Source organism: Salvelinus sp. IW2-2015, linkage group LG1 (genome assembly GCF_002910315.2).
Source record: "Salvelinus sp. IW2-2015 linkage group LG1, ASM291031v2, whole genome shotgun sequence".
Taxonomy (NCBI): domain Eukaryota; kingdom Metazoa; phylum Chordata; class Actinopteri; order Salmoniformes; family Salmonidae; genus Salvelinus; species Salvelinus sp. IW2-2015.
Window position 1 is genome coordinate 10484458 of NC_036838.1, and position 12978 is coordinate 10497435.

Genomic DNA, 12978 nt, shown 5'->3' on the forward strand with positions numbered 1-12978 from the left:
TAACCGTTGTCGCAAATGTGGCGGTCTTTCCAAAATGGACCATGACCCCCAAGCATACTTTTGGTGGGATTAACAACAAGATTACCTTTAAAATGATATAAGACACATGTATGTTTGAGGAATTTTAATTATGAGATTTATGGTTTTTGAATTTGGCGCCCTGCACTTGGACTGGCTGTTGTCATATTGGGCTTGCAGCCATAAGAGTTTTTTTAAAGGCACAGTCAACTTAGTGTAAAACTTCTGAACCACTGGAATTGTGATACAGTGAATTATCAGGGAAAAAATCTGTCTGTAAACAATTGTTGGAAAAAGGACTTGTGACATGCACAAAGTAGATCATAACCGACTTGCCAAAACTATAGTTTGTTAACAAGAAATTTGTGGAGTGATTGACAAAACGAGTTTTAATGACTCCAACCTAAGTGTATGTAAACTTCCGACTTCAACTGTATGTTGTTTTCTCTTTTTTTTTTTTTTTTATGAACTATTGAATCCAATGAACTGAACAGGCTGGGATGGCATGCTTAATATGAGCATGCATGTAAGATTGTGCTGTTATATATATTAATATGATCTCTTATTTTTACTTCCCCCCCCCCTGGACTTTTTTCCATATTATTTGGTTAGTTCTCTTAGGCATCGTCATAGATAATTATGTTATCATGGGATTGCCCATATTTCCCTCTGGCCAACGCCAATTGGCAGCCAAGGGTTTGCCTTAGGATGCAAAGGTGCGTCATGAGTCAGGGAGATGGTCTGATGGTCTTAGTGACAACAGACCTAGATATGGGGAGAGGTTTTCGTAGGTGGAATATTAGGACAATTGGAGGCTTACAAAGTTGCAGTTACAGTATGCTTAACAGTGCAAATATTATGGTACAGCTATATGGACACTTAATCACCATGGTGCTTTAATTGGTAAGTTTACAAACATTGGTTGTGGTAAGTATAATTGAAACGTGGGTATCATTATGGTAAGTGGGGAAATAAGTATAGCAAGTTATCCTTGTAATGGCCTAGCAGATCATAAAAAAAGAAGATCCATTTTTACATGGCTAAAAGAGAAATAATATAATATCTATTGTTTAAAAGAAACTCATTCCACAAATATAGATGGTTGGGTGGAAAAAAGGACGGAGAGGGAAATATACAGTATAATGAATACGAGTTTGGGGGGCTAAAGTTATTACATTTTAAAGCTTTAAACTTCTCACTAAAAGCTTCTCTCATGCATAAATTATACTTAAACCCAAAATGGTTCTCCAGTAGATTATTAAAAAAGGCTCATCCTTTGTTCAATTTTTTTTGCCTTCATACAGATTACAACTAATCATTTCTGACTAATTGAAAATGAAATGTTGTTTAAAGTATCGCCCTTTCATAAACAAGCCATACAAAGCTGGTTACAATTTCAGTTTTATCCTTCAGAAAATAAATAACAAATATTACAACAAATGTTATGGTTAAACTCAAATATATTGATTAATAAAAAAAACATGATCTATTAATGATATTATGAATAGAAATAGAGGAGTTATGTTTCATATGCAGTTATCGAAAATATTTGGGAATATCTGTTCAATCCAAATTTACAACCAAATGATTGCAGCACTACCACAAAAATGGAGGAGGCTAGTGGAAAGGGGAGAAGGTAGGGAACTTGTTTTCCTGCCATATATTAAAGATACAAATTGGCTGAAAGGAACTGGCATAAATAGAAAAATATAGCAGTTTCATCTGAGGACAAAAATGTTTCAAAATGGGAGATTTTCGATGTACCAATTCCATGGCACATGGTTTATGAACTGGTACAAAAAACGACACTTGACTCAACACTTAATAGTTTTTCAATTTAAATTATTATATAAAATTCTTGCCACCAACAGAATGCTATATATATGGGGCATACAACAATCTCAGCTCTGTAGATTCTGCAGGTGGTGACCACAGACCACTTCTCAGTTCCTATGCTTCCTGGCTTATGTTTTGGTCACTTTTGAATGCTGGCGGTGCTCTCACTCTAGTGGTAGCATGAGACGGAGTCTACAACCCACACAAGTGGCTCAGGTAGTGCAGCTCATCCAGGATGGCACATCAATGCGAGCTGTGGCAAGAAGGTTTGCTGTGTCTGTCAGCGTAGTGTCCAGAGCATGGAGGCGCTACCAGGAGACAGGCCAGTACATCAGGAGACGTGGAGGAGGCCGTAGGAGGGCAACAACCCAGCAGCAGGACCGCTACCTCCACCTTTGAGCAGGAGGAGCACTGCCAGAGCCCCGCAAAATGACCTCCAGCAGGCCACAAATGTGCATGTGTCAGCATATGGTCTCACAAGGGCTCTGAGGATCTCATCTCGGTACCTAATGGCAGTCAGGCTACCTCTGGCGAGCACATGGAGGGCTGTGCGGCGCCACAAAGAAATGCCACCCCACACCATGACTGACCACCGCCAAACCGGTCATGCTGGAGGATGTTGCAGGCAGCAGAACGTTCTCCACGGCGTCTCCAGACTGTGTCATGTCTGTCACATGTGCTCATGTGCTCAGTGTGAACCTGCTTTCATCTGTGAAGAGCACAGGGCGCCAGTGGCGAATTTGCCAATCTTGGTGTTTCTTGGCAAATGCCAAACGTCCTGCACGGTGTGGGTGTAAGCACAACCCCCACCTGTGGACGTCAGGCCCTCATACCACCCTCATGGAGTCTGTTTCTGACCATTTGAGCAGACACATGCACATTTGTGGCCTGCTGGAGGTCATTTTGCGGGGCTCTGGCAGTGCTCCTCTGCTCAAATGCGGAGGTAGCGGTCCTGCTGCTGGGTTGTTGCCCTCCTACGGCCTCCTCCACGTCTCCTGATGTACTGGCCTGTCTCCTGGTAGCGCCTCCATGCTCTGGACACTACGCTGACAGACACAGCAAACCTTCTTGCCACAGCTCGCATTGATGTGCCATCCTGGATGAGCTGCACTAACTGAGCACTTGTGTGGGTTGTAGACTCCGTCTCATCCTACCACTAGAGTGAGAGCACCGCCAGCATTCAAAAGTGACCAAAAAAGCCAGGAAGCATAGGAACTGAGAAGTGGTCTGTGGTCACCACCTGCAGAATCACTCCTTTATTGGGGTGTCTGCTATTGCCTATATTTCCACTTTTGTCTATTCCATTTGCACAACAGCATGTGACATTTATTGTCAATCAGTGTTGCTTCCTAAGTGGACAGTTTGATTTCACAGAAGTGTGATTGACTTGGAGTTACATTGTGTTGTTTAAGTGTTCCCTTTATTTTTTTGAGCAGTGTATATAAAAGTACCATGTATGTAAAATGTATATGTAAAATGTAAATGTAAAATATATAGGTCAAATTTATTTATTTTATTTTTTTTCACCTTTATTTAACCAGGTAGGCTAGTTGAGAACAAGTTCTCATTTGCAACTGCGACCTGGCCAAGATAAAGCATAGCAGTGTGAACAGACAACACAGAGTTACACATGGAGTAAACAATAAACAAGTCAAAACATGGTAAGAAAAAAAGAGAATCTATATACAATGTGTGCAAAAGGCATGGGTAGGCAATAAATCGAATAATTAAATTTAGCAGATTAACACTGGAGTGATAAATCATCAGATGATCATGTGCAAGAAGAGATACTGGTGTGCAAAAGAGCAGAAAAGTAAATAAATAAAAGCAGTATGGGGGTGAGGTAGGTAAATTGGGTGGTAGTTTTACAGATGGACTATGTACAGCTGCAGCGATCGGTTAGCTGCTCGGATAGCAGATTTTTAAAGTTGTTGAGGGAGATAAAAGTCTCCAACTTCAGAGATTTTGCAATTCGTTCCAGTCGCAGGCAGCAGAGAACTGGAAGGAAAGGCGTCCAAATGAGGTTTTGGCTTTAGGGATGATCATGAGATACACCTGCTGGAGCGCGTGTTGCGGGTGGGTGTAGCCATCGTGACCAGTGAACTGAGATAAGGCGCACTTTACCTAGCATAGCCTTGTAGATGACCTGGAGCCAGTGGGTCTGACGACGACATGTAGCGAGGCCAGCCGACTAGGGCATACAGGTCGCAGTGGTGGGTCGTATAAGGTGCTTTAGTAACAAAACGAATGGCACTGTGATAAACTGCATCCAGTTTGCTGAGTAGAGTATTGGAAGCTATTTTGTAGATGACAATCGCCGAAGTCGAGGATCGGTAGGATAGTCAGTTTTACTAGGGTAAGTTTGGCGGCGTGAGTGAAGGAGGCTTTGTTGCGGATAGAAAGCCGATTCTTGCTTTGATTTTGGATTGGAGATGTTTGATATGAGTCTGGAAGGAGAGTTTGCAGTCTAGCCAGACACCTAGGTATTATAGATGTCCACATATTCTAGGTCGGAACCGTCCAGGGTGGTGATGCTAGTCGGGCGTGCGGGTGCAGGCAGCGAACGGTTGAAAAGCATGCATTTGGTTTTACTAGCGTTTAAGAGCAGTTGGAGCCACGGAAGGAGTGTTGTATGGCATTGAAGCTCGTTTGGAGGTTAGATGCACAGTGTCCAAGGAGGGCCGGAAGTATATAGATGGTGTCGTCTGCGTAGAGGTGGATCAGGGAATCCCCCGCAGCAAGAGCAACATCATTGATGTATACAGAGAAAAGAGTCGGCCCGAGAATTGAACCCTGTGGTACCCCCATAGAGACTGCCAGAGGACCGGACAACATGCCCTCCGATTTGACACTGAACTCTGTCTGCAAAGTAGTTGGTGAACCAGGCAAGGCAGTCATTAGAAAAACCGAGGCTACTGAGTCTGCCGATAAGAATATGGTGATTGACAGAGTCGAAAGCCTTGGCCAGGTCGATGAAGACGGCTGCACAGTAATGTCTTTATCGATGGCGGTTATGATATCGTTTAGTACCTTGAGCGTGGCTGAGGTGCACCCATGACCGGCTCGGAAACCGGATTGCACAGCGGAGAAGGTAGGTGGGATTCGAGATGGTCAGTGATCTGTTTGTTGACTTGGCTTTCGAAGACCTTAGATAGGCAGGGCAGGATGGATATAGGTCTAAACAGTTTGGGTCCAGGGTGTCTCCCCTTTGAAGAGGGGATGACCGCGGCAGCTTTCCAATCCTTGGATCTCAATGATACGAAGGAGAGGTTGAACAGGCTGGTGATAGGGGGTGCGACAATGGCGGCGGACAGTTTCAGAATAGGGGTCCAGATTGTCAAGCCCAGCTGATTTGTATGGGTCCAGGTTTTCCAGCTCTTTCAGAACATCTGCTATCTGGATTTGGGTAAAGGAGAAGCTGGGGAGGCTTGGGCGAGTAGCAGCGGGGGGGGCGGGGCTGTTGGCCAAGGTTGGAGTCGCCAGGAGGAAGGCATGGCCAGCCATTGAGAAATGCTTGTTGAAGTCTTCGATTATCACGGATTTATCGGTGGTGACCGTGTTACCTAGCCTCAGTGCAGTGGGCAGCTGGGAGGAGGTGCTCTTGTTCTCCATGGACTTTACAGTATCCCAGAACTTTTTGGAGTTAGAGCTACAGGATGCAAATTTCTGCTTGAAAAAGCTGTCTTTATACTAAAAATGTAAATGTTAAATGTATAGGTAAAATGTATGTATATGTAGCAAAAAAGCTGTACAAAAAACGAAGATATTTGTCCTCTGAAGAGGGGGGTAGAGGGGTTAATTTTTAAAAATATATATACATAATAATAAAAACATTAAAAAACAACTAGTTGCTACAAAGATACAGGCGTCCTTCCTAAATCAGTTGACGGATAGGAAGGAAAACACTCGGGATTTCACCATGAGGCCAATGGTGATTTTAAACCAGCTGCATAGTTAAAATGGCTATGATAGGAGAAAACTAAGGATGGATCAACATTGTAGTTACTCCACAATACTAGCCTACATGACAGTGAAAAGAAGGAAGCCTGTTCAGAATAAAAATATTCCAAAACATGCATCCTGTTTGCAATAAGGCACTAAAGAAATACTGCAAAAAATGTGGTAAAAAAGTTCAATTTTTGTCCTGAATACAAAGTATTATGTTTGGGGCAAATCCAACACAACACATCTCTGAGTACCACTTCATATTTTCAAGCATGGTGGTGGCTGCATAATTGTATGGGTATGCTTGTCATCAGCAAGGACTATGGGGCTTTTTAGTATAAAAAGAAAAGGAATAAGAGCTAAGCACAGGCAAAGTCCTAGAGTTTAAATTACCTGGTTCAGTCTGATTTCCAACAGACACTGAGAGGCAAATCTACCTTTCAGCAGGACAATAAACTAAAATCTATGGCAAGACTTGAAAATGGCTGTCTAGTAATGATCAATAACCAATTTGATAGGGCTTGAATAACTTTTAAAATAATAAAATGGGCAAATATCATACAATCTACGTTTACAAAGCTCTTAGAGACTTACCCAGAAAGACTCACAGTTGTAATCGCTGCCAAAAGTGATTCTAACATGTATTGACTTGAGGGGGTTGACTACTTATCTAATCAAAATATATTAGTGTTTTATTTTCCATACATTTTTCTTCCACTGACTTTAGAGTATTTTGTGTAGATCGTTGACCAAAAAATTACAATGAAATACATTTTAATCCGACTTTGTAAGAAAATGTGGAAAAAGTCAAGAGGTGTGAATACTTTCTGAAGGCACTGTATTCATTAGGTTGCACCTCAGTCACGTCATGCCATTGTTATGAACATTCTCAAGCCGCCCCCTACCGGTGGCGCCATAGGGGTGCCCTTAGGTTGTGAAAACCCAGTCATTCTGGAGGGAGGCTAACTACTGTTGTCTAAATTACACTATAGTGCCTGAAAATACAATGACATTGCTAAAGAAGTCAAATATTTAGTAGGAAACAACTATGCCAGCGTCATCATGTGGTCAAATTTACGTTAGACAGTTGTTAATGTTGTCATTAGCTAGCAAGGTTCGTCAAAAATAGCTAGCAATGCTAATGTTAGCTAGATAAAATCCGGTGGCCTACCATCTATTTTAGCTAGCTAGCTAACATTATACTGCATCTAAAGTCAATCTGGCGACATCAAAATGATGACAAAAGTTTTTCCTACTAATGATTTGCTTCCTTTTGAATTTAGTTGTATTTCCAGGTCACTGTAATGCACTTTTGATGAAATCTTCATCTGTGCTCATTGACGATGCATTGAGTAGAATGCTCAGTCGGGCATCAGTACAAAACAAATGTTCAAAACAATATTGTGACGAAACATGCAACTCGTGAATATCTGTAGTATTCAAGGTTTGACATTCTTAAGCGGAACATAATTTGTTTACAATTTGCTTCATTAAATGGAACTAAACTGGTGACCAGACAATTACCAACAACAGAGTGACTAGAGAACCAAACTATGGCTTCAGCACAACCTTAACCTGCAACTTTCCAAACTCCATCCCCACAATATTTGGACAAATTGATCATTACTATTATGGTAAAATTGTATTTAAATACAATGAGTGTACAAAACATTAGGAACTCTGCTCTTTCCACGACATAGACTGACCAGGTGAATCCAAGTGAAAGCTATGATCCCTTATTGATGACACTTGTTAAACCCACTTCCATCAGTGTAGATGAAGGGGAGGAGACAGGTCAAAGTCAGATGTTGAAGCCTTGAGATAATTGAGACATGGATTGTGTATGTGTGCCATTCAGAGGGTGAATGGGAAAGACAAAATATTTAAGTGCCTTTGAACGGGGGATGGTAGTTGTTGCCAGGAGCACTGGTTTGAATGTGTCAAGAACTGCAATGCTGCTGGGTTTTTCACACTCAACAGTTACATTTTTTTTTTAAGTCACATGCGCCGAATACAACAGGTGTAGGTAGACCTTACCGTGAAATACTTACTTACAAGCCCTTAAACAACAATGGAGTTCAAGTAGTACAGTTAAGAAAATATTGACTAAATAAACTAAAGTAAAAAATGACTTTGCATAGATAATAAACAGCAAGTATCAGCAGTGTAAAATCAAAAGGGGGGGTGTCAATGTAAATAGTCCGGGTGGCCATTTGATTAATTGTTCAGCAGTCTTATGGCTTGGGGATAGAAGCTGTTAAGGAGCCGTTTGGACTTAGACTTGGCACTCCGGTACCGTTTGCCGTGCGGTAGCAGAGAGAACAGTCTATGACTTGGGGGACTGGAGTCTTTGACAAGTTTCTCGTGTGTATCAAGAATGGTCCACCACCCAAAGGACATCCAGCCAACTTGACAACTGTGGTAAGCGTTGGACTCAACATGGGCCAGCATCCCTGTGGAACGCTTTCGAAACCTTGTAGAGTCCATGCCCCGACAAATTGAGGCTGTTCTAAAGGCAAAAGGGAGCAACTCAATATTAGGAAGGCGTTCCTGATGTTTTGTACACTCAGTGTACATTTCCGGTCTTGTCCTAGTTTATTTTTGTTTCTACCCAGATTTTTTTTAAAGAAAGAAATTACTAAAATACAACCCATCTCAACCACCTTGAAATATAAGGGTCCTAGGTTGGGCTCACCGAATGTCTTGGATGGTTACACTCCGATCTCTCTTCTTGCCCCACACTGTTAAGGAGTTGACCAGAAGGATGATAAACTCTCCGTTCTCCATGCCTATGGACACCATCTCTCCATTGGGGCTGTAGGCTGTGCATTTGGCTGGGTGGCCTAAGCTGACTTTGTTTAGAAGTTTCTAGGAGTGAAAGAACAAAAAGACAGTAACAGTACCAAGGAGCAGGGCCATGCATAGTCTTTTTGGCTCAAAATGAAAAAATTCATAACATACTAACGGCTTCTGTAGCGATTATTATTTAGATTTTTTTTTTTGCACATGCATATTTATTTCTGCAACACACTCACTCATCACAAATTGTAAGCAAACTAGTTACAGTGCCTCCTAAAAGACATGATTGACATAATTGATTATGATTCATCTTCAATGCTCTCAAATAATAACTTTAATATAGCTTAATATTAATAATGTTCTTACTCATGATGTATGGCAGGCTGGCTAGTGGGTTGTGTGGATATTTTAGTATATGGTGGTTACAGTAGCTAGAGTCTAAACTATCTGTGTTCAATGCTTTATTTGTAAATCGTGAGGTGGGAGACCTGGGGAGCTCTGTGGTACCAGACCATTTTTTCAATAATAAAGCATTGCATGCGTATCATCACATTTGTGTGGTGGCATAGAGCAGTAAAGTAGAGGCGCTTAAAGAAGTTGCAAAAATGGGGACCATTATTAGTAGCCTAGGATCTGAAAAATGTTTGCCTTTTCTAAACGCATTTCATGCAATTCTACGTCATTTTACATGACTGGAGACTTTGGAGAAAAAATAATTATACTGCACAAATGATCAGCCTTTGACCCTGGCAAACTGAGATCCTGAGATCAATAAAAATGACCTTGTCTTGAATCCATCAATAGCCTACAATGCAGGGCAGACCAACGGACAGGGGTAGGGGTGTGGGATGGCGAACTTGACGAGGGGCAGTGGATTCAGAACAACAATGGCAAAAACAGGGTTAATAACATTACTCCCCATACCAACACACCGCTGCGTCAAACATGCATTTCATGTTTTTGGGTTTGAACGCACCCTAAAAGGCAAAAACTGTTCTCCATCCTTATCACTCACCTTATCTGCCAGGTCCCATATGCGGATGGTGCCATCATCGCTGGCAGAAATGAACATGTCTTTTGAGGGGTGAGTAGCTAGTCCCCAGATTCGCCCCTGTGTGTGTCCGTTGATCATGGTGTTGGAGGCCGCATTCTTTTCGCCCACCTCAATGATCTCACCATCTTTAGTTCCCACAAGGATTTTACCCTGGATTAAAAAGGTGAAATAAAAAATAAACGTGGGGTTATTCCTTGAATGAACGTGGTATTACAGTATTTCTCAATTTACAGTACATTCAATCATGATAATACCTACAGATACTCAGTATAAACTATATTAAAGAGAATAGTAATGTTAAAGTGCATATAATAAATGTATGCTGGCATGTTCCAGGATAAAATTAAGAAAGTTTACATATTTTTCTGTGCACAATATTTTTGTAAAAAGCCTTCCCAAAGCACATTAGGGAAACAAAAGCAACTCTTCTTCTGAATTGGTAATTGATCCCTAGCCCCTACTTCATTGCTACTCCTGTAGATTGCGACATTTCCACCTAGCCAATTAGAAATCAAGATTAAGATATTACCATCTAATATCTATCCAATCCTCTCTACGGGACAAATCCTAATGAAATCGAATTTTCAATTAGTCTCCCGTTGACATTGCATGACAAAGTGAAAATTAGACAAGTGGAAGTTAGGATTCACCCCTATATGAGTGTCTATAGTGGGATTATAGGGGTCCAGTTCAGCAATCAAGTATCACAAAGCAGACATTGATAGTTCGTATAAATGGGAAGAACACAGAACCCTACCTTCCCCCGGCACACGGACCGAACATTCTCCACTGTCTGCCCAGTCTCCAGTTGGAACGCCCTACAGCGCTTCATCTCCTGGTCCCACAACTTAACTGCTCCGCCCTCCTTAGTCCTGTTAAGAACACATATAATTTACTGTGTGTGAGTTTGTCATGTACTGTATGCTATATGTTGTGTTATGTTCTTCCTGTTGTCATGTTGTTGTTCACTTGTCACTCTGGGATTAATACAATTAATAATTGCCCCTTTGGGTGGAGTAAAGTATGTTGAATTGAATTAATTTGAATGGAAGAATCAAATGCTTCATTATTTAAATATTGAAAAAAATCTAGCTACAGACTGAAGCTATATGGGGCAGAGTCTTGGAAACAAACGATGGCTGAAACCAATGGCTGTTGGTTATTAGAATAGATAAGAAATAATATCAGAAATAAATAAAACATTGAACAAATATGGATAAGTTACGGTGATACGGTGGCAACATGTGTGTCTGAGCAAGTGTGATATCGTTAATGTTTGTCGAGTTTTATGTACGTTTATTCTTTACTCGTCTTTTGCTATTTTGACTGTTGTGCAATAAGTCCTTCCCTAGTCATGTCGAGTCTTGTGGATCTATGCATGTCTAAATGTTTCAATCTTTAAAAAAAGGAATTCATTTGAATAGAATGACCACACGCACACACAGCTTTAAAAAAAAACATATGTACATGTTTTCCTTTTACATTGCATCACACTTCATGATCACACTACTTCTTGCTTTATGCATGGTTTTAGATCATGTTTTTAGATGAGTGAAGAATAGCAAATTAACCTGATCTCCTTTATTTGTGTATCCATCATCAATCGCTGCACTGCACTTTTTAACAATCAATTTAACTTTAAACAATACAGTATAAAAAATAAAATGTTTGATTTTATATCATGTAACCCATGTCTCGCTCACATTTTATGTAAACTGTGAGCAAGAATCAATAAAGTTAAAAGTCAGAGTACTCACGGCCTCTCCTTCCCTCCAGTCACGATGAGGCCATCCCTGAGTGTGGTGTACATGGTGAAAACAGGCCCCGTATGTGCTTTGGCCACCACCCGTACCAGAAAGTGCTCTCGCCACACATACACATCACCATTTATGGCACCGGTAAATGTGAGGTTATTCTGTCAGAACAATGACAAAACTCTCATTAAAAGGTACAGTCTTTGAGCCGAAAAAAACCAACAAAAAGGCTGTCCCATCACTTATTTTGGTATACAGCTGAGGGATGGGGCTAAGGAGAAGTAACTCCTCTCAAATACAAAGATAGCACTTTTGAAGCAAAGACTTATAGTCCATGACATCCACAAGACATGGCAGACCTTCAATAATATTCATGGGTTGCACCTCCGTCACTGTCGCGTCATGCCATTATTATTACCGTTCTAAAGAGACACCCGCTATAGTGGTGCCCAAAAGTGGACTGATGCCCAGTCATTCTGAACGGGGGCTAATGACGCTTCATCTAAATTACACAATAGTGGCCTGGAAATATGATGACGTTGCTAAAATAGGCAAATATTTTGTAGGAAACAACTTATCCATCATTATGATGTCATCAAATGTACTTTAGCACAAACCTGTTTTCACGATTTCTGGTATATCAAAGTAAATCAAACCCAGCAAGTTTTTGGACCCATTAAGCAGTTTTTACCTGAATTGGAATACTATTGGAAATGAACGTGGAATCTGGGAGTAATATGTCCAGTGCATTCGGAAAGTATTCAGACCCCTTGACTTTTAACACATTGTGTGGAGAGTGTGCAACGCTGTCATCAAGGCAAAGGGTAGCTACTTTGAAGAATCTCAAATATAAAATATATTTTGATTCGTTTAACACATTTTTGTTTACTACATGATTTCATATGTGTTATTTCATAGTTTTGATGTCTCCACTATTATTCTACAATGTAGAAAATAGTAAAAATAAAGAAAACCCTGGAATGAGTAGGTGCGTATTCGTGAGAGATTTTGATATGTTTTAAGCAATTGATCTGCTGACTATAAACGTTTATACTAACTTCACCAATCTGAGGTAAAAAGGATGTGTAATTCCCACCAATTCGATGTGGTCAAAAAGTGAGATTGTGTAATGTAGTAACAAATACTATCCACATCAAGGAAAGGAAAGTAGCGTAATATAAATTAATATTATCATCATCATATATTAATATGGCAAAATAATTACATATTTTAATTTAGGATGATAGTATATGAAGCAAACTCACATTTTTACAATAATCACGTCTCACTCACTTAACCATTTAGAGTAAAAAAATGCTCTTGTGCACAATTGAACCGAGCACTCTAGAAAGACATCCCATAGTGACTGTGCAGCAGCCGTTCATTCGCCGTCCCTGTATTTAGAGAGATGGCAATGCCATTAGCTAGCAAAGTTAGCCAAAAATAGCTAGGAATGCTAACGTTAACTAACAAAAATTCGGTGCTCTCCCCTCAATGTTAGCTAGATAGCTAAAGTTATACTGTATCTGGCGACATCACAATGATGACAAAAGGATTTTCCTACGAATTATT

The 12978-nt window shown here is 40.6% G+C and overlaps 1 protein-coding gene across 2 annotated transcripts in view; it reads right to left on the bottom strand.

The window, feature by feature from the left end:
* The window catches only part of LOC111960770 (echinoderm microtubule-associated protein-like 6), a 65244-nt gene that overhangs the window by 19653 nt on the left and 32613 nt on the right, over window positions 1–12978 (bottom strand). For both annotated transcript variants that reach the window (XM_023982983.2, XM_023982976.2), the window contains 4 exons: window positions 11410–11567; window positions 10410–10524; window positions 9614–9802; window positions 8495–8667 (listed from right to left, as the gene is read on the bottom strand). In XM_023982983.2, coding sequence (XP_023838751.1) covers window positions 8495–8667; window positions 9614–9802; window positions 10410–10524; window positions 11410–11567 — 635 coding nt within the window. The remainder of the gene's footprint in view (window positions 1–8494; window positions 8668–9613; window positions 9803–10409; window positions 10525–11409; window positions 11568–12978) is intronic.